At 35.8% G+C, this 20826-nt stretch overlaps 1 protein-coding gene and 1 non-coding gene across 2 annotated transcripts in view; both read left to right on the top strand.

Annotated features, from left to right (window-relative positions):
• The window catches only part of DNAJC13 (DnaJ heat shock protein family (Hsp40) member C13), a 127720-nt gene that overhangs the window by 69905 nt on the left and 36989 nt on the right, over positions 1-20826 (top strand). Inside the window, exons 25-37 of the mRNA XM_049629806.1 lie at positions 1958-2020; positions 3080-3181; positions 4856-4960; positions 5772-5974; positions 7058-7142; positions 10007-10161; positions 10612-10657; positions 12970-13124; positions 14469-14670; positions 15970-16085; positions 17114-17192; positions 18808-18943; positions 20361-20545. Of these exons, the coding sequence (XP_049485763.1) occupies positions 1958-2020; positions 3080-3181; positions 4856-4960; positions 5772-5974; positions 7058-7142; positions 10007-10161; positions 10612-10657; positions 12970-13124; positions 14469-14670; positions 15970-16085; positions 17114-17192; positions 18808-18943; positions 20361-20545 (1632 nt within the window). The remainder of the gene's footprint in view (positions 1-1957; positions 2021-3079; positions 3182-4855; positions 4961-5771; positions 5975-7057; positions 7143-10006; positions 10162-10611; positions 10658-12969; positions 13125-14468; positions 14671-15969; positions 16086-17113; positions 17193-18807; positions 18944-20360; positions 20546-20826) is intronic.
• LOC125922154 (U6 spliceosomal RNA) lies at positions 1361-1466 on the top strand. The gene has a single exon (XR_007457592.1). It is a non-coding gene; the product is annotated as a U6 spliceosomal RNA (small nuclear RNA).

Raw genomic sequence — 20826 nt, 5'->3', positions numbered from 1 at the left:
ACACTTTGTTCTTTCATTTGCGCTTCTCTTTCTCTTACATTTAACAATTTAAATTTCAGTGAACTGCCTTTGCACCATTTTACCAATTTTTATTTAAAAATTTTTAATGTTTATTCATTTTTTGAGAGAGAATGAGAGAGCATAAATTGGGGAGGGGCAGAGAGAGAGGGAGGCGCAGAATCTGAAATAGGTTCCAGGCTCTGAGCTGTCAGCAAAGAGCCTGACGCGGGGCTCGAACTCACGGACCGCGAGATCATGACCTGAGTGGAAGTCAGACATTTGGCTGCCCGCGTGCCCCTATTTCACCAATTTTTAAATGGTTTTTATAATCAGTGCTTGTTATAGTTACCTTATGTGTCAGTCACGCTTTGTACATTAAGAAACTGATTCTGGATAAGGTTACAAAATGTACCTAGGAAATAACATAACCAGATGAAAAATCTTTCTTTGCTGTTATACCAGTTTGTACTATTGAATTCCAATTCACTGTTACTCCAGTGAACCTGAGTATTTGTGGCATAGCATTTGTAATTTTAGGTAGATATATTTTTCCTTCTTGTTTTGTGTTCATCATGATGTGATTTATGTGACACATCATTAATCATTCTTTAGAATATTTACTTGAGAAGTATCATTTGGGCCAATTCTTTTTTTTTTTTTTTTTTTTTTTAATTTACATCCAAACTAGTTAGCATATAGTGAAACAATGATTTCAGGAGTAAATTCCTTAGTGCCCGTACCTATTTAGCCCATCCCCTCCCTCCCACAACCCCTCCAGTAACCCTCAGTTTGTTCTCCATATTTATGAGTGTCATATTTTGTACCCCTCCCTGTTTTTATATTATTTTTGTGTCCCCTCCCTTATGTTCATCTGTTTTGTCTAATCTTAAAGTCCTCACATGAGTGAAGTCATATGCTTGTCTTTCTCTAATTTCACTTAGCGTAATACCCCTCAGTTCCATCCATGTAGTTGCAAATGGCAAGATTTCATTCTTTTTGATTGCCAAGTAATACTCCATTGTATATATATACCACATCTTCTTTATCCATTTATTCATCGATGGACATTTGGGCTCTTTCCATACTTTGGCTATTGTTGATTGTGCTGCTATAAACATGGGGTGCATGTGTCCCTTCGAAACAGCACACCTGTATCCCGGGGATAAATGCCTAGTAGTGCAATTGCTGGGTCGTAGGGTAGTTCTGTTTTTAGTTTTTTGAGGAACCTCCATACTGTTTTCCAGAGTGGCTGCACCAGTTTGCATTCACATCATTTGGGCCAATTCTTTTATTTATTTCATTTTTATATACATTCCTAAAGCTATATATATGTTTTTGACTTTTAAAATAAATGCCTTCCGTGCTAGCTTCGGCAGCACATATACTAAAATTGGAACGATACAGAGAAGATTAGCATGCCCCTGCGCAAGGATGACACGCAAATTCGTGAAGTGTTCCATATTTTTTAAAAACTGAGAACAAACTGAGGGTTGATGGGGGGGGAGGGAGGGGAGGGTGGGTGATGGGTATTGAGGAGGGCACCTTTTGGGATGAGCACTGGGTGTCGTATGGAAACTAATTTGACAATAAACTTCATATATTGAAAAAATAAAATAAATGCCTTCCTAGGGAAATTGGATAAGTATATAAAATTGCAGAGAATGCAAGACATTGATGAATTACAGTCTTCTCTCATTTTCTTGATGTTTAAAAGATCTTATTTTGGGGCACCTGTGTTGCTCAGTTAGCCAAAGCATCTTGATCTCAGCTTAGGTTTTGATCTCAGGATCGTGATTTGAAGCCCTGCGTTGGGCTCCATGCTACGTGTAGAACCTACTTTAAAAAAAAAAAAAGATGACACTATTCCTTATTGACTGTTGTTGATTTTGTCCAGTGATGATGATATCTTAATTTGTGTTTCTCTCACTTCTGACTAAATTCTCATTTATTTCATTAGTGCACAGACAAACTTGAACGAGATCGGTTGATCCTCTTCCTTAACAAGTTGATCCTTAATAAGGTGCAGTATCTTTGCCTAAATAAGCAATTATTTTCAAATAAATCACATAAGTATATAACAAAAAATAAATTATTACAGTTTGGGTTAATTATCCAGATGTGATTCTTTTCTTAGTTTCTCCTTTTAGATGAAAGGAGTGTGCTCTACCGGAGTGAAAAATTTTTGTCAGATATTCTCTGCACATTCTGTCCTACTCTTACAGATACTAAATAAATTAAGACTAATCAAATTCTGAATGAAGAATAATGAGGGATGAAATCATTATCCGATTATTCTTTAGGGACTCTTTAAGATTGGACTTTTAGTAAAACAAATGTTTGACATAAAATGGAAAGTTTCTAATTTATTCAGTGTTTATTTTGATGATAATTAATTTGAAGACATAAACTGAAGACTCCCATTAGCTCTTCACATTTTCTTTTTAAGACATTTTAATAGGCTCATACTGTTTCCAACAAGAATTTATAGTTGTAAATATAGCATCAGTTCGCAATTATATGGTGTTGCGATGAAATCTGAGCAGATCTTTATATTTTAACTTGCTTAGTTTCAGTCTCATCTTTAGAAAATGATGCATATGTTTTAAAATGAAGTGTAATTAAGAAGTCTTAAGGAAATTTAAATTGTACCTTTCTAACTTGTAAGAAATTACCAGTTTTGCCTTAAGTTTACAAAAACAAACTGGAACGTTAAAAGGTTTTTTAATATACCATATTTTATTTCTGATTATAATCTGTTTATTAACAAAAATAACCTAGGAAAATGCAGGATACTTGGAGAACCAGAGAGTTTATCATGGGTGTTATTCCTGCTAGGCTTTATTTTTAATTTTCTCAGAATATGTTTAAGTAAAAATTCTTATGCGATCTCTTGGCCCTTTTCACATTTATCTAAATTCATGTTCCTCGAATTCATGTTCCTTGAATACTAAGTAGTATCTGTTGTAGGTCAGTCTTTCCAACGAGATTCTAAATATTTTCTTCTTTGGGAGTCTTGTAGGTAATAGTACCTATTTGGAAGAAACATTTTCAATTATGTAAAAGTGTCTTTGTCTTCCAGAGAAATGTTAAGGATCTCATGGATTCAAATGGAATTAGGATCCTTGTGGACTTGCTTACCCTTGCACATCTCCACGTAAGCCGAGCTACAGTACCACTGCAAGTATGTATGCTTATCTAGATTTTACAAGTTTAATAGTCTTCGAGTACAATTTAGGATCAAAAGAATCATAAAAATTTGACATGAAAACATGTCAGTATACATGGCCATGAATATAGCCAATAATTAAGATATCCAATAATTACGATAGAACTAATGCCTAAGAGATTAGGTCACACACAAAAAGTTAAAATAACCATAAGAGCAGTCTAAAATGGACAGTGTTGATCCAGTTTTATTTTTCTTGTGTCTCTTGTCTTTTAAAGTAACGGTATTTCTAATGTGGCTTATTTTGAGGCAATGTGATCTTTAAGATTTAAACTGACTATCAGTTATGGAACTAGAACTTTTAGTTCTAGCCACTGAGAATATACTTTGTCTTTAGCAATCTGGAGCCCTTATTGAAACCAGCCAGTAAGAGGGTAGAGCTGCAAGTCTTTACTAAAAGGCCTTTTCTGACACCTAACTTGTACAAGAGACCTATACCTAGCTTGGTGATATTTATGGTGGTTTGTTTTTGTTTAATCTGGTTTGAGATATTCTGTCTTAGTTTTTGGCTGAATTGTGTACAAAAGTGCTATTTGATGAATATTTAGAATATGGCATTTTCTATTATCAGGGATAAATGCTAGTAATTGTAATGCGTGTATAGCATTACAGTATACCAGGTACTATTCTTGTATACGTGATATACCCACTCTTTAAAAAAATTTTTAATGTTTATTTTTGAGAGAGCACGAGCAGGGGACGGGCAGAGAGAGAGGGAGACACAGAATCCAAAGCAGGCTCCAGGCTCTGAGCTGTCAGCACAGAGCCCAATGTGGGGCTCGAACCCCCAGACCGTGAGATCATGACCTGATCCGAAGTTGGATGCTCAACCGACTGAGCCACCCAGGCGCCCCAATGATGTATCAACTCTTTAAATTCCATGACAGACCTCCCATTTTACAGATGAAGAAATTGTGGGACAGAGAAGCCAAGTGTATTGTCCAAAGTCATGCATTAAGAAACAGCCAGAGTTAGAATCTGGAAGTCTTTGCTCTTGACCACTTTGCTGTGCCTCTCTATATGAATCAAACCAAAAGTTAATAGGGTAGTTAAAACCTTGTTTTAATAAAATACACTAACTACATAAAATTTTTCTCTTAGGTTCTCATAAACATTGACCTATAAAATTATAAGTATCTGTAGCGAGGGTAGTAAATTGAAAGTGTTTAATAGTATTAAAAATTTTTGGTATTTTAACTCTTTGATCTTGGATGCTTATTGAAACTTTTAGTTGGATGAGTTTTTTCCCTCAAAAGAATTTAAGGATTTTCAGCATTGTGGTTTAAGGTTAACGTGTTTATTTATATAGTTATTTGTAATATTCTTTGCTACTAAAATGTTATTGTACTAAGAATTTATTAATGACCATAGGGAATGTAGATGTCTTTGAATTTAACTTCGATTGCCAAGTGAATTTAGGAAACCATTTATTTCAAATGCATATTAATAAGGAAATAGCTTTTTTGAACTACTAGGTCAGACATCTGATCCTTAACTCTGAAAAAGTCATGTGAAAGGTGATTTTCTAAAGGAATGTAAACCCAGGAAATTAGTACTGTGTTACTTTTTATGATATCTGGCCACTTAGATTTCTGCCTTGGAAAATAACTAAATCTTTTTAAAACTTAGAGCAATGTAATTGAAGCTGCTCCAGATATGAAAAGAGAGAGTGAAAAGGAATGGTACTTTGGCAATGCAGACAAAGAGAGGAGTGGCCCATATGGATTTCATGAGGTTTGTGTCTTAGAAGAACTTTTTGTGATGGTCTTAGTCTTTCTTATGCCCTGCTGCTTAGCAAACTTAGGGGTGTTGAAGATTGTTAAACTATGGTTTGAATTACTATCATTAGCTCCAACGGCTCTGCCATTCATTTTCCATATGAAGGATTAGATGGCTTGCAGTTCTAAAGAACCACACATACACACAGACATGCAGACACAGTTGTGTCTTCAAACCTTACTGTTTATGGGCCCTTGTTATGGAGGTAGCATTCAGATTTTTAATGAATTTTAAAATAATAATAGTTGCTACCTTAATAGTTATAAGGTATTATAATCTTATAAGTATTAATAAGCTTTTTAAACTGTAACACTCTATTATGGAATGAACAGGTAAACTTTAATATGAAGTCTGAAATTCATTGAAAGTTGCCTGTGCAATCCAGGTATAATTTCCATCTTAACGTTTGCTGATACTTGATCTTGCCCTCCCAGGCTCAGTTGGAATTTAGCCAAACATAGTTTTATAGAAGACCAAGCCTTTAGCTTGTTTATATCTTGATCATTTTACCATCTGCCTACTGTTTGCATTCTTCCCAATGTTCTTTATGCTCTGCAGGTTGGCCAACTGTATGGTAATTTTCTTACATCAGTAACCTAATTCAGGTTCCTGAAGGCTTGTCAACAAAAGTTTGTTACTGTTTTTTTGATTGTACACTTGCATGTAAATTCCCATAGTTCATGTATTTATCACAGAATAGAAGACATTAGCAAACTTCATTTTGCTTCATTCATGTTTGTAATAATGGTGCTTTCCATTCATTTAGATGCAAGAATTGTGGACCAAAGGAATGTTAAATGCAAAAACCAGATGCTGGGCTCAAGGCATGGATGGATGGCGACCACTTCAGGCAATACCTCAGCTTAAGTGGTGTCTGTTAGCCAGTGGACAGGCTGTACTAAATGAAACTGACCTTGCTACCCTTATATTGAACATGTTGATCACAATGTGTGGATATTTTCCAAGCAGGTAAAATGTAATTGAACATTTCCATGGTTAAGAGGTACTCTGAAATGTCTTGTTCTCTCCCAATGGGTGCTTCCTCAGTAACAACATGGGATTGGTCTGGTGATTTAGAGCAAAGATATTCCTTTTGTGACCTTGAGAGAATGCTGCTGAGTTTTGGAGCTTTTGAAACAGAAGAAATAACTTGCAAATTATACTGATAAAGTAGCTAGAAAGTAACTTTCTCTGGGAGACTTCTCTGAAGCTACCAACTTGAGGCTTACTAGCTACACTCTGGCAACAGTAACAATTGTCACATTCATAGGAAGCAGACATGAACATTTGAAATAAATACACTGTAGTCCTAGACAGCAGTGAGTGCCACCAGCAGCTCTTCATCTGTCACGTTAGCCACTCCTGGTATAGAACTTGAGCCTAAGCCCACATCTTGCCCCAGGTCTTGTTCCACTTTATCAGTAAAGGTGAGAGTTTGTTATACAGTGATAATTATAACTGTTGCAGGGAATTTTTCTATCTTTATAAAATATTTGTATATGCATCATTTTGTTTATTACTGTACTAAGGATATTTTGTGATGGAAACTACAGAGGGACTATCAATTTTATAACACTTGAAGCTTTCATAGTTCCAATTCTCTTTAAAACTCAGATCACACTTGAAAGCATACAATTAGCATTTAGAAAAAATGTAGCATTAAAATTAAAGCTATACGTGGAAAATACTGAGAGTAGTTAAACTAAGGTTTAAATTTATGTAACAACGTTTGATATGCCCTTTGGGGGGAAATATCCTCTGACAGTGTGTTGGACAACACCAAGTTTAATCAATTAAATAATAAATAAGAGTCTCTGGCTCTTCTAGGGTACTGTTTTTCAAGGAAATCTTATGGAAGGAAATGAAGTCATATTAAGCAGCCAAATAGATTTAAACCAAAATACCTAATCATGTTCCCAGCTGTATGAGAGCTTAGTCTTCATTAACAAAAAAGTAAGGTAACATGCTTCATGCCTAGTAGAATGTCCTATGCTCTGCACATACAAATTTTAATAGATATATTAAATGCCGACCTTAGAAAATATTTTCTAGGGATCAAGATAATGCCATCATTCGGCCTCTACCCAGAGTGAAAAGACTGCTATCAGACAGCGCTTGCCTACCCCATATCATTCAGGTGAGTTACTTTATGTTATCAAATTAGAAACAGTATTTTAAGAATCATTCTCCCTTGTTCAATTTTATTATGAACACTAGTCTTTTTTTTTTTTTATTGTAGTCTATTCCATTTCCAAAAAGCCTCAACTTTGATTTACATTTAGTTTACTTCTAATTGAGTTGATATTCTGAATAAACTGTGGAAGATTGTGTATCCAAGAGCCTAAACATGGGAAGCCCCCAGAGTCCAGAATTATTTTCAGAAGGTTTTCTTTATTCGTTCTTAAAATCACACCATTGAAGTTAGGACTCTTGGGAAGCACACTAGTGGGCTGGAAATGGACATGTGCTGGGCTGTGTCTCAAGAAATAATCACAGCTGTCTTGCCAGTTTGCCTCAGTGTTTTGACTCTTTTCAGTTAAATGTTTCCATGGACAGCAGCTGATCCAGTACATTCAGTTGGAATTATGCAGGATATACTAAAGTATCTTTTCTTCTTTTTTCCCCCCTCATTATTCTGCTGGTCTGGAATTAAGGTATCTCCAGATTAGCATTAAATCCAAATAAGTCAGGTCCCAGAGATTTCAGGTCAGTGCTTCCCTCCTGTCTATGGAGTGTCCTATTGTTAAATCTCATTTTTTATATTAACCACACATGATGTGACTTTAAAGTATATGCCAGTAACTTTGCTGTTTGTACATATGACTTAAACATTGATGTAAAATGGGAAAGGAGAATTTATTTTTACATTCATGGATAGGTAAGTAAGTGGCTGTGCAAGTCACTGATAATGAAAAAGAGTTCTGAAATACAGTGCTAGTACCCTATTGACTACCCACCCCACCCCCCGCTGACTTCTGTTACTTAAGCATATCAGCATTGCAAAATTTGTATGCTTTTCTGTTGTGGACCGTTCTGTTTCAGTGCTTACATGAAAGAACACTGCAGTTCTTTCTTGTAACCCACCATCCACCCCAGCCTAGAGAACTGTGTGGCTGCTTATGTGAGGTAGAATGAAAAGAGGGATTTGCCTTCTCTTCTGGACATGTAGATAAAGGCCTAGAAAATCTACCTCTCCCAAGCATTATTTTCAAGAATCAGGGAACTGAAAAGAAAGAAGTGAATGCGAACATTGTTGAATTTCAGGCCAGGAAAGAATGACTGGGAAAAAAAAAAAGATGTGGTTGGCATAACATGAAGCTTTCGAGGGGAAGAGTCCGTTTAAATTAACTAAAAAATCTCTAGTAATAGCTGAACAATTAAAATGACTCAGGAGAAGAATTTAATTTTTAACTCTAACTGCTCTTAATAGTGTATATATTTTATATATACTGAGTTCAAAAAATACTTTTAGGGGCGCCTGGGTGGCGCAGTCGGTTAAGCGTCCGACTTCAGCCAGGTCACGATCTCGCGGTCCGTGAGTTCGAGCCCCGCGTCAGGCTCTGGGCTGATGGCTCGGAGCCTGGAGCCTGTTTCCGATTCTGTGTCTCCCTCTCTCTCTGCCCCTCCCCCGTTCATGCTCTGTCTCTCTCTGTCTCAAAAATAAATAAAAAATGTTGAAAAAAAAAATTAAAAAAAAAAAATACTTTTAGAACATATTTTATTTTTCTTTAATTTCCTGTATTCTGGGAGACCTTACTCTTGCTAAACACAGGCAGCTATAGTAGTTTTCAGGAACACATTATCTACATCGGTTGGTACAGATTTCTGTACTTCATTTGACTTTAAGAGCACACCGGTTTTACCTTTTGATACAGCTTTGGAATTTTTAGAGTGTGTCTAAGATACAGTGAGTGAATGTGCTAGGTTTTCTGGTATAGTCATAATTTCAAATATTCTGAGTTTTTGCCTGCTTATTCCCATATTTTAATTAAAATGATGTCAAGTCTTGAGCTACGACTGCTACTAACACTAGGGAAAATCCTGTTACTGTATCTGTTTTTCCTTTGTAAAATATCTCATAGTACTAAATACTACATCAAAATACCTTGAGGAACAGATAAGACACCAGAACACAGAGAAATCTAGTTTACTAAAAGGCAAGACATATACCAGTTTAGTCTCCTGAGTCTGGAACTTTGACCTCCTAGTGTGAGCTAGTATTTACTCTTGTTATTTTTTTGTACTAGTAGCATTTGACCCAACACTGGGGATTCTTTGGAAATGTTTATAGAAAAGTGAAGTGCCACTTGTGTTAAGATAAGACTTAGAAGATTTCTTGATCAAATGTTTATTCATGGCAACTCTATATGATTTTCAAAAGCCCAGACTCCTTATGGTGGCCCCAGATATTCCCTTCAGTGTTACTAGCTCAAATTTTTTTTAGAGATCACGTCTCTTGGTACTTTCGGCCAGCAGTAAACGTACCACTAGTATTTGGTCACCCACGTTCCTTCTACTTGTACTTGTAGATTCATTTTTTAGTACTGCTAGTGTGCACTGATAGTTTTTCTCTGTTCCTTGAGTTCTCAAGTAGTCTCCAGGGAATTCTTCACATCCTGAAACTAACCCAAAGCATACCTACCTTTTTCTTTTTTATTTTGTCATTAACAAAGAAGGCCACCTAAGAAGATTCCTGCATAAGAAACGGTTTTATCTGTAATCATGACAGCATAGTTTCAGGCATCTTTGGGTCTTTTCTGAATAAGTTTTGAACAATTCTCAATATTTTACTATCTCTGCATTAAATGTTGTTAAATGAATTAATTTTCAAATCTGATGAGTCTGGTAGACAGTAGCTTACTAAATCCCACAGATTTTTATTTTGTAACTTATTACATATAAGAAAGTGTAACCTCAGCACATGAAGTACATAAGCCTGAAGTAAATGATGTTATTGCAAGTTTTTTATAATCCAGTAACAAAAACATTTTATTTTTTTAGCTACTGCTGACCTTTGACCCTATACTTGTTGAGAAGGTTGCGATTTTGTTATACCATATCATGCAAGATAACCCACAGTTACCTCGTCTTTATCTTAGTGGAGTATTTTTCTTTATCATGATGTATACAGGTTCCAATGTGCTTCCTGTTGCTCGGTAAGAACTTTAATGGTAATCTATTTAAAATTATTTCAAATGTACATGGACAGCTGTTTAACTATATGTCTGAGAATTTGGAAATTAGAATGGGGAAAATATACCACTTTACCACATCTAACGTGAGAATTTATCACCATCTTTTATACAGTTTTAATATGTATTTAACATCACTATGTTCATATTGCACGTACAGTTTGACATTTTGCTTTTTTCTTCAAATTAGGTAATTTTTCGTATTATATATTCTTAATATGACCATCATTTAAAAATCTTTCTAATTCATTTAAGTTCTTGCCTTCATTAGAAATTAAACAATTTGGGAGTGTGTATTTTTACAAGTTGCCTTTCATGGCTTTTATTTAAGTATTAAAAAATCTGATCTTTAGAAAACTAAGATTACTTAATTTAAATCAGTTCCTATGTCTGACAGGTTATTTCTTTTTCTAGATTTTTGAAGTATACACATACCAAACAGGCTTTCAAGTCTGAGGAGGTAAGCCAGATTAATTCATGTAACTTGACGCTGCATAAGCTATTTGGCACTAAACTGTCCTGAGCTGTGTATGTTTACTAGATTATAAGCACTTGAGGGCAGGTACTGTTTTACTCCTCTTTCACATTCCTTGTGGTACCTTGTACAGAGAAAGTCTAAGCTAATATTTTTTAATGAAAATAAATGTAGCCCATTAGAAATTGCAGATGTGAATTATAACATGACCCTGCTGTGAATATAACTTGTTCCCGTTGTGTAAAACCTGGATTAATAACTTCCATAAATACCTCAGTATATATCTGAATCTCACATTCAGCTAAAATTCAGGAAAGACTTCATCCTTCTTTTTGTTCAGATCCTCAGGTGGCAGAAGTGCCAATTTCTTTTTTGAAGCTATTTAATTCTTCAGGTGCTCTCAAGTATCCTTGCCATTTTACTGGGGAAGAAAAATAGGAATCCAAAAAAAGCTAAGGTTCATCCAGATAGCTTTGACAACCTGAAACTTTATACCTATATTTTACAGAGGTATTTATTGTCAAAATATAACTGAAAGATGATTCAAATTTTGTTAGAGTTTTCACGGAGCATTGATTTTCAGATTTTATTGTGAGCAGAATAATAAACCAACAGCAGTCCACTGCTGAGGACGCTAACCAAGGAATGTTATACCTCTTTGACAATGTGGTATAATGTCATGTTTTCTAGAGCAGCCAGGGAAGGCCTGAAAATAATCTAATAATATTAAAGTGATGCCCATGGCAGTATAATTTCCGCAGCTTTATACAAATAGAAAATGAGAATATAAAAAGAGTTTTAAAAAAATTAATGCGACCACCACAGTATAGCATTAGGCATCTTTTGGCATTTCTTTTTTTCCCCTTTTTTTCTGTGCAGTTATGCATATGGAATCTTTTTTTCAAATTTTTATAACAAAAATGATATATCATTTCACCTAACAGTATTTTGAATAATTACAGCAAAACTGTGTGTGTAACAGAACTCTGGATGCAAAAACTAACCAAATAATGGCTTTTTTATTTTATTTTATTTTTAATGTTTATTTTTGAGACAGACTGAACACGAGCAGGGGAGGGGCAAAGATAGAGGGACACACAGAATCTGAAGTAGTCTCCAGGCTCTGAACTGTCAGCATAGAGCCCAACATGGGGCTCAAACCCATGAACCTAAGCCAAAGTTAGATGCTTAACCAACTGAGCCACCCGGAGCCCCCCAAATAATGGTATTCTAAAGAACGAAACCACCAATTCTTTGTCCCAAAATTTAACGGATAGTGAATTTAGCAAAAAAGCCTGAAAGTATTTATCATCTAATTTGTCTTGGCACTAGGTGGTAAAACCGTGTCTGGGTTTTTTCTTCTGTCTCTTTGTCAGATCCTAGAGGAATAAAACATTCTCACTTTGCCTAGAAGGAAAAAAGAAAAGTATTTATAGTCCTTAGGATTTTATTTCCATCAGGTAAAGAAATGAGTTTTAAAATTTAGTATGATAAAGTATGATCATTCTCCTGACTCCCATTTGCCAGCCAGAGAATATGAAGTTCTTAATACAGTTAATTATAATTACCTTGAATAGATACTTTCCATCTAAATAGCCACACTTCCTGAGGACAGGCTTTTTAAGATGTCGATTTTCTGGACTTAACTTGTTTTTGAAAACAGAAGCAGTTATAGGTGAAAACTGCAACCAACAATGTAACACAGGAAAATTGATACAAGTCTTGGTGGCATCTCTCCTTGTGCTGTCCTTTACTATTGCATGTGGTCCAAGCAGATCCTCCTCAATAATGTCGGCAGCCCCTGACATCTGACAAGCTTAAGACTCTGCTGGAGGCCCAGATAGTGTTAATTCTACCTTGAACCTCATGCCAAAGCCAGTTAATACCAGACATCTTCCCCTTCACAATTTGCCATGTTTCCATCTAAATTTCCAGAACATAAAAGCAATTTGTTCTGGTTGTTTTCTTAAAATATTCCCTAACCCTCATTCATTTATTAGAAAATTGAACGGTAGGGGCGCCTGGGTGGCGCAGTCGGTTAAGCGTCCGACTTCAGCCAGGTCACGATCTCACGGTCCATGAGTTCGAGCCCCGCGTCAGGCTCTGGGCTGATGGCTCGGAGCCTGGAGCCTGTTTCCGATTCTGTGTCTCCCTCTCTCTCTGCCCCTCCCCCGTTCATGCTATGTCTCTCTCTGTCCCAAAAATAAATAAAAAACGTTGAAAAAAAAAATTAAAAAAAAAAAAAAAAAAAAGAAAATTGAACGGTAACTTTAGTGTTTTTGTGTTTTGTTTTAAAGACAAAAGGACAAGATATTTTTCAGAGAAGTATACTTGGACACATCCTACCAGAAGCAATGGTTTGTTACTTAGAAAATTATGAGCCTGAAAAGTTTTCTGAGATTTTTCTGGGAGAATTTGATACTCCAGAAGCAATCTGGAGCAGTGAAATGAGGTAAATAGCCAACTGATTGTTTGTATTGTATACTCAGAATCCTTGCCTCTTGCCACCTGGTTTGACTTCTGTTAAAAGAACTGTTTTCACTAATTACATAATCCAAGCTACAGTGATCATTGGTGCCAAATCAAGGGATGAGTTTGACGAGGCCATGAGCTTTTTTCTAATCTAACATGATTTGACAGAGTTACCGTTACCTTAATAGAGCTTTACATAAGGTTGATCCTATTACCACTGGTGATGCTTAAGTCAGTCTATGGAACTGGTAGAATTTTAGGCAGTGTATGTAAGGAATATATAGGGATAAAATCAAGACACGCCTCCTTGGTATTTGGAAACAGAGCTGTCCCCCACTAAAGACTGTGCCCACATAGAATGGATCATACCAGAGATACCCCAATTCATTTTAGAATGAGGCCCTTAGCACATTTTGACCTTAATGTGGAAATTAACTTTCTTAAAGAATGCCCTTGAGGAGGAAAAGCCTTGGAAAACAAGAAAAAGTAGAGGCACAGAAGCAGACGTCAGCATCCAGACAGGCTGTATCTAGAAAAAGACTGCACACTTCATAGGTCCAGTATCAAGGCCACCACTATTGTGGAGAACCCCTCAGTCCTCTTAGTTGGATGGTGGTTGATCTGAGTCTGTTATTCACTCCCTTGGCTGACTTCACACTCACAGTGCCACTTGCTGGTTATCATTTGGGTTGTCAGGTAGGTTGACCCGTAGACTTGGCATGTGCTAGTCAACAATGTATTCTGTGTGACAATCATGCTTTTCATTGGGAACAAATGTATAGGAATATAAATAAGTTTACAACACAACTTTTCTATGGAATATTTTTCTCCTGAGATTGGTTAATATAAGTCCCTGTCTAAAAGATATAGCTGTCTGTATACTAATCTGATCAAATTTCTGCTAAACTGAGAGCCAGACACCAGATTGTTAATTATAATAAATACTGTGTAGTGAGCTTCTTTGAGGTACTAGTAAACTTAGTCCCCTGGTTATGCCCTCATGTGTTGCATGAAGTATGCAAATTCAATACCATTTGACCTTCTAATGACTGATTTTTGGAAGGACTGGGGATATCAGCCTTTTGCTCTATGCTTGTCCTTATAGATAAGTATTATAAATAAGTTTATATCCATTGAGACTTTTTACATAACAAGTATGGAATATTCTCAGTAACATTCTTATAAACACACATTTTAGGCCAATAATTGAGTTACTCTAAAGAAGATCCATGTAAATATTGTGCATGATTACCTGTCTTAACCTTTTTTTTTTTTTTTAATAAAATAATCCTTTCATAATGCTTGGAGAGTTTTCTAATTGTAGACGCCTCATGATAGAGAAGATTGCTGCCCATCTTGCTGATTTCACACCACGTCTTCAGAGTAACACAAGAGCACTTTATCAATATTGTCCCATCCCAGTAATCAACTATCCACAACTAGAAAATGAACTATTTTGTAATATTTATTACCTCAAACAACTTTGCGATACACTCCGGTTTCCAGATTGGCCCATTAAAGATCCGGTAAGTCAGTAGGTTAATTTGTGCCTTCTCAAACTGTAAACATAGCTTCTAATCACTCCTGGGTATTTATTTCTTCTCTGATAAGGATAATAGCTTCCTTAAATGTTCCCTTTTATTTAAGGACTGTGTACCTCTGAGTGTAATGTAATATATTTGGATAAATCCCAAATAGAGAAGCTTGTTTTTATAGCATATTGAGTAAGCTCGCAGATGTTGGAGTTAGGCAGTCTGGGATTGAGTCTCAGTTTGGCCATTAGTAGGTGTATTTAACATTGCTTGATTTCTCTAAGCCTCCGTTACAGTAACAGTACTACTACTAATAGCAACTATCTCATGTGGTTGGGAAGATTGAGAATTCATATGAAAAATAGCATGATTCCTGGCACACATAGGAGGCAGTAAGTGGGACCTACTATTTTATATAGTAGCCTGTCCACAGTGCCCTTGGGAACCCTCCAACTTGAGCCCTTGGATATCTGCTGGAAGCCTGGAATAAAGTGGGCCTGGGTGCCCCTGTTGATTTTTTAGTATAGCAGTGGCTATACCATTATCCTTACCATCAAAAGATTTCAGAACAGTTGCCATCTTAGGCATTGCCTCTTTATTGTGACCAGATAAAGACAGCTGTCTCTGCTACCTGTTATGGATTCAGCATGAAATAGAAAAGTATGGGCTTTTTAGTCAGACTTAGGTTTGAATCCACTTCTACCACTTACTAAGTGGGAAACATGGTGCTATCTCAAAGAATCTGAATGGTTTCATGTATTGTTGAAATTTTGTACAAGAATTAAGTCTGCTACAGTCTGTAAAGCATCTAGCTCCTTGGCATAAATGCATGCAGTAAATACTGGCTTTCTTCTTCTGACCTGCTACCCAGACTCTCTTGGTTTTACTTACTGTCTCTTAGATTTGTTTGAATGTCAGCTTACCGGTAATTACATTAGATCACTTTGAGAAGCATGTAACCATATACTGCTTTCTTTCCTACTGCAATGTATCCACTAATTTCAAAGTTTTCGGTGCTTTCTGAACATTTCTTTTAACAATTAAAAGTAAAGACAGAAATTGTCAGAGAATAAAAATACCACATAAGAAAAAGAGAGGAATGTAGCCCTGTAGCAGATACCCTGCTACTTATTTAGCAGTGACTTTGGTTATGTGTATTTCAGAAAACCGTAATAGTTGGATAGCCCAGAAATGTCAGTTTAAATACAGCACAAGAATTCTGTAATTTATAACTACATTCTGAAATAGTTTTACTTTCACAAAAGATATAAATTTTAATCCTCTGTCTTTAAGGTTAAGCTTCTAAAAGATACTCTTGATGCCTGGAAGAAGGAAGTTGAAAAGAAGCCACCTACAATGTCAATAGATGATGCTTATGAAGTGCTTAATCTCCCTCAAGGACAGGGCCCGTGAGTTATTTTCAGTATTGTAATAGTAAAAGTTTGCCTTGCCTTAGAATATTAGTATCAAAGACTGAGTTATTAAACAACGGTTTTTACATTTTTTTTTGCCTATTCTTTGATATGTATACACCTGTGGGAATAACCATATGGAAATGTATCCATGTGATTATCATTTATTACAAATTTGTTAGAATTAACATTTTTCTGTCTTGCTGGTACAGGTTTTGCTCTCTATTAACTGAAATAATGTAAAACACCTGGCACTGTACCTGCCACATGGTCATCACTCATATACTCATCTTCCCCCTTCCTCCTACTATTTGTGTTACACGTGAGGAATAGATTTGGTAGCAATATATCTAGGACGCTAAGATGTATAGGAAAGAGTGTGCATTTACTTCATTAATATATAAGTGAAGTTTTTATAGTAGAATAGATAATATTAGAGAAAAGTGGTTTAAAAGACATTTTCTTAAGTCTGATTTTATACATTTTATACATTTTTGGCAAGGCTGATAGTCAATATTACTTAAAATTACAGAGTTTGAAGTGACAGTTCGAAAAATTGGAAAAAAATTTTCTTAGTTCTTCAAATACAGTTTTGTGATTTGAAGTGAATGATAACCTTCCATAGGGAACATTGAGGTTTTATCTTTTGTATGTAAAGAATACTCTTCGGGCGTCTTGGTGGCTCAGTTGAATGTCCAATTTCAGCTCAGGTCGTGATCTTGCGGTTCATGAGTTCAAGCCCCTCATCGGGCTCCCTGCTGTCACCACAGAGCCCACTTTGGATCTTCTGCCTCTTTGTTCTCCCCCTCCACTGTTTGCGCACATGTGCTGTCCCTCTTCCTCTCTCCCCAAAATAAATAAACATTAAAAAAAATTTCTTACTTGAATCTTATGGGTTTAATTTGATGCCTAATATGTGATCATATATAATAAAAGTAAGATTCTTACAGTATCATTTTAAATGATTATATAAATTTTTTTCTTGTACCTTACTCTGTTCATAAAATAATTTTGCTATTTAACAGGCATGATGAGAGCAAGATTAGAAAAGCTTACTTCAGACTTGCACAGAAGTACCACCCTGATAAGAATCCAGAAGGGAGGGTATGTACTACCTTTGGAATTAGGACTTTTGGGTTGACTTCCTTTTGCTCTATTAATGTTTTAGGTGGAGAAAAGGTATATTCACTCTCTGTGCTTGTGCCCGCCTCGTAATGCCCAGTGTATGTTACATTAACCTGTGGCCCATATGCCCCTGGTTTGTGCATGAATGGTCCTCCCTCAGTTTACCAGAAGGACTGCCCTTATACTAGTAACTAGTGGATATTTTCTCATGTCTAAGAATTAAGTCTAATGGGCAGTCACATGAATAATTGAATGTTAAGAATGTGGATGAATGTAATTAATTTGTAGGTGAAGTTATGGCCATCTGAATTGCTTTGGGTGATTTTTTTTTTTTCTAATGACATTCAACTTCATATTGTTCTAACTGAAAAAATAGAAAATTTGGATCAGACTTAAAAGTTACCTGGTGGTGGTATTCCCTGATCCTGCCTCTTCAGCTTCCTACTAAAATGCCAAGAAAGATTACATAAAAGATGAAATCACACAATATGATTTCTATAACTACGACTGATAGCTTATTGATAGAAACTTGGAGTAATTTCCACTGATTTCAAGGTTAATATTTTTTTAATTAAAGACAGACATTACTCCTGAATGGGAAGACTTTGTATTGAAAAGATACTGCTGGGATGCCCAGGTGGCTCAGTCGGTTGAGCATCTGACTTCAGCTTGGGTCATGATCTCACGGTTCATGGGTTCAAGCCTCCCATCAGGCTCTGTGCTGGCAGCTCAGAGCCTGGAGCCTGCTTCTAATTCTGTGTCTACCTCTCTGGTTCCCCCTCCCCTGTTCACACTCTGTGTCTGTCTGTCAGTCTCTCTCTCTCTCTTGCTCTCAAAAATAAATAAACATTTAAAAAAAATTTTTTTTTAAAAAAAAGATACTGCTTTTATATGTTTAAGACATTTTAAATCAAAAGTCTTGGATTTTTTGAGAAATGTGTAGCAATTCAGGTTCATCTGGGAGAGAAAACAGTCAAGATAGGAAGAAATATTTAAATCAGTATTAAATTGCTAGACTTAATACCAGATGTTGAAATACTCTATAAAGCTATGGTAGTAAAACAATATGACACACAAGAATCAGCATGTAGATCAAGGAACATAATATGGTGTTGTAATTTAAGACATGGATTTAGGAGTCAGACCTGGGTGTAAGTCTTAGCCCATCACCAGTTGACTTTGTGACCCTAGATGAGGATATAACTGTTCACACTTCATATGGACGTTTGGAGGATTAAATGAGATAATGTTTGTAATGCATATTTAGTACAATGCCTGCTGCAGTACTCCATAAACAGCTCTTACTATTTTTATAATAGCTCAGAAACTGTCTTTATGAGTTCAATATATATATGGTATAAACCAAGTGAAGAAGAATTTTTTAGTAATGGTATTAAGGTCAGTAAATAGCTATTTGGCGGCGGGGGGAGGGGGCGGAGGTTTCACCTTGAGTGTACCAGCTAGATTACAATTGGAATGAATTCCTTAATGGAAAAAACAAAATAATAACTAAGAAGTTATTGGTAAAATACAGACCAGCTGTTTGGTTTGAGATCTTCCACACTAAAAGTTAATTATGTTTGGTCATATACAGGATATGTTTGAAAAAGTAAATAAAGCATATGAATTTTTATGTACCAAATCAGCAAAAATAGTGGATGGGCCAGATCCAGAGAACATAATTTTAATTTTGAAAACACAGAGCATCCTCTTCAACCGTCATAAAGAAGGTAAGGCTTGTGTTATTTTCAAATTCTAATTTACCTTCCAGCTGATACCTACCATGTTACTTGTTTCTACAGTATATTTTAATAGATTTAGAGTTATTGCATAAGATTCTTAGAATTGCATTTTAGAGTAAAAGAGTAGTTTTCTATTGGAAGGGCCAAAATGTTGTTTGTTTTTATACTTTCCACTTCTTACCTATGTTTTTTAGTATTTTGCATTTCCAGCAAGTTTTTGTTACTCCTTCTGGAAGGACGTTAGCTTTTTGTGCCTGTTCATAACTTTAAAAGCTTCTAAAGAATGGTCTGGTCTTTAAAACCAATAGAAACTTTTCATGTGATCATATACTTTTCTCATACTTCTCATTTCCTATGGTAGCTCTCAAAACCCTCTGATCCTATGGGATAGTTTGTAAACCATGATTGTAGAATAAATAGGTATGATTTCACAGTACAAGGTTATTGGGAATTCCCAGCATGTTTGCAGTGCCATTTGCTGTTAACAATAACCAGAAAGCCAGGAAAGTGAAAACTTTAAAGGCTTTGTTGGGGATGGGAAGTTAGTTTCAAGACTGCAGGTGTCCTTTGGCTTTGGAACTGAACTTGGCTTGAAGCCAAGAGTTAGAGACCCATTTGCTCTGTAGGATGATGTTGGGAGAGAAGGAAGAGAGGACAGTGGGGATTTGAGATAAGCAGGACTGTTGGGTAATTGAAGACAAGTGGGATTGCAGTTTTAGTATTACACGGGACAGCATGGGGATCTAGCAGTTTGAGAGCAGTGACTAATTCACTTTTGCATATGAATTGAACAGAACACATTTGTAAAGCATTTAGTTACATGGCATTTACCACTAATCAAAATGACTGTAAACAAGTCTTTTTCAAACCATTGGTTACATTTTAATGGCTAATAACTATATTAGAGTTGCACTTGTGGCTCACCATTGGTTTATTACCAAGGTCATAATGTTTTTTCAGGCTGCACCTCCCACTTTTCCCAAAGGGGATTTATAAATAAGTTCTGGTGTGGGGTCCTGATCTGTCTGTGCTGTCTGCGGTCACATGAAAAGTTACACAGATTCTGTGGACAATGCAGAAAGTAGATATTTTGCAAAGGATCAAAACCACTACATACTTAAGTTTAGTAAAGTTTAATCTACCAGAAAATAATCTTTTTGGGGGCAGAAAAATTTTAGAGAAATCAGCCAAACAAGTATGCTAGAAAAGGAAAGATCCAAGGGATTTATACTAGGTTTAATTTCTTTTTATGAACTAGAATTAGGAGACATTTAAGATGTTAAATATTTTGTCATTTTTTTTAAGGGAACACAATTGAACATAGTGTCAGAATTAACTTAAAACTATGACAATCAATTTTTGTTTTGCTTACTGTTTTCCCAACACTAACTTTTGATTATTTCAGATTTACAGCCTTATAAATATGCAGGATATCCCATGCTAATTAGGACTATAACAATGGAAACTTCAGATGACCTCCTGTTCTCAAAAGAATCACCATTGTTGCCTGCTGCTACAGAGCTAGCTTTCCATACTGTCAACTGCTCGGCCCTCAATGCTGAAGAGCTCAGGAGGGAGAATGGAATTGAGGTAATATGGGATGACCTCTGTCCTTCTTTCTCTTCAAGCTAGTTGAGGCACATTGTATGACTTTTGGCAATAGAGAATTCACCAAGTACAAGTACAATTGATGGAATTTCTTACCTTAATTTATTCCACCAAATAACATGTTATGTTCTCCATATTCTAGCATTAAAATTAAAGGTAGAAATGGAGCTTTATTCATAATGTGAATTGGAAAGTATTTGATTCAAAATTGATAACCTTAACTGCTCATAAAATAGCTTATTGGGAATGTTAAAAAAAAAAAA

This window comes from Panthera uncia, chromosome C2, assembly GCF_023721935.1.
Source record: "Panthera uncia isolate 11264 chromosome C2, Puncia_PCG_1.0, whole genome shotgun sequence".
Lineage (NCBI taxonomy): Eukaryota > Metazoa > Chordata > Mammalia > Carnivora > Felidae > Panthera > Panthera uncia.
This window is presented reverse-complemented; position numbering and strand designations above follow the sequence as displayed.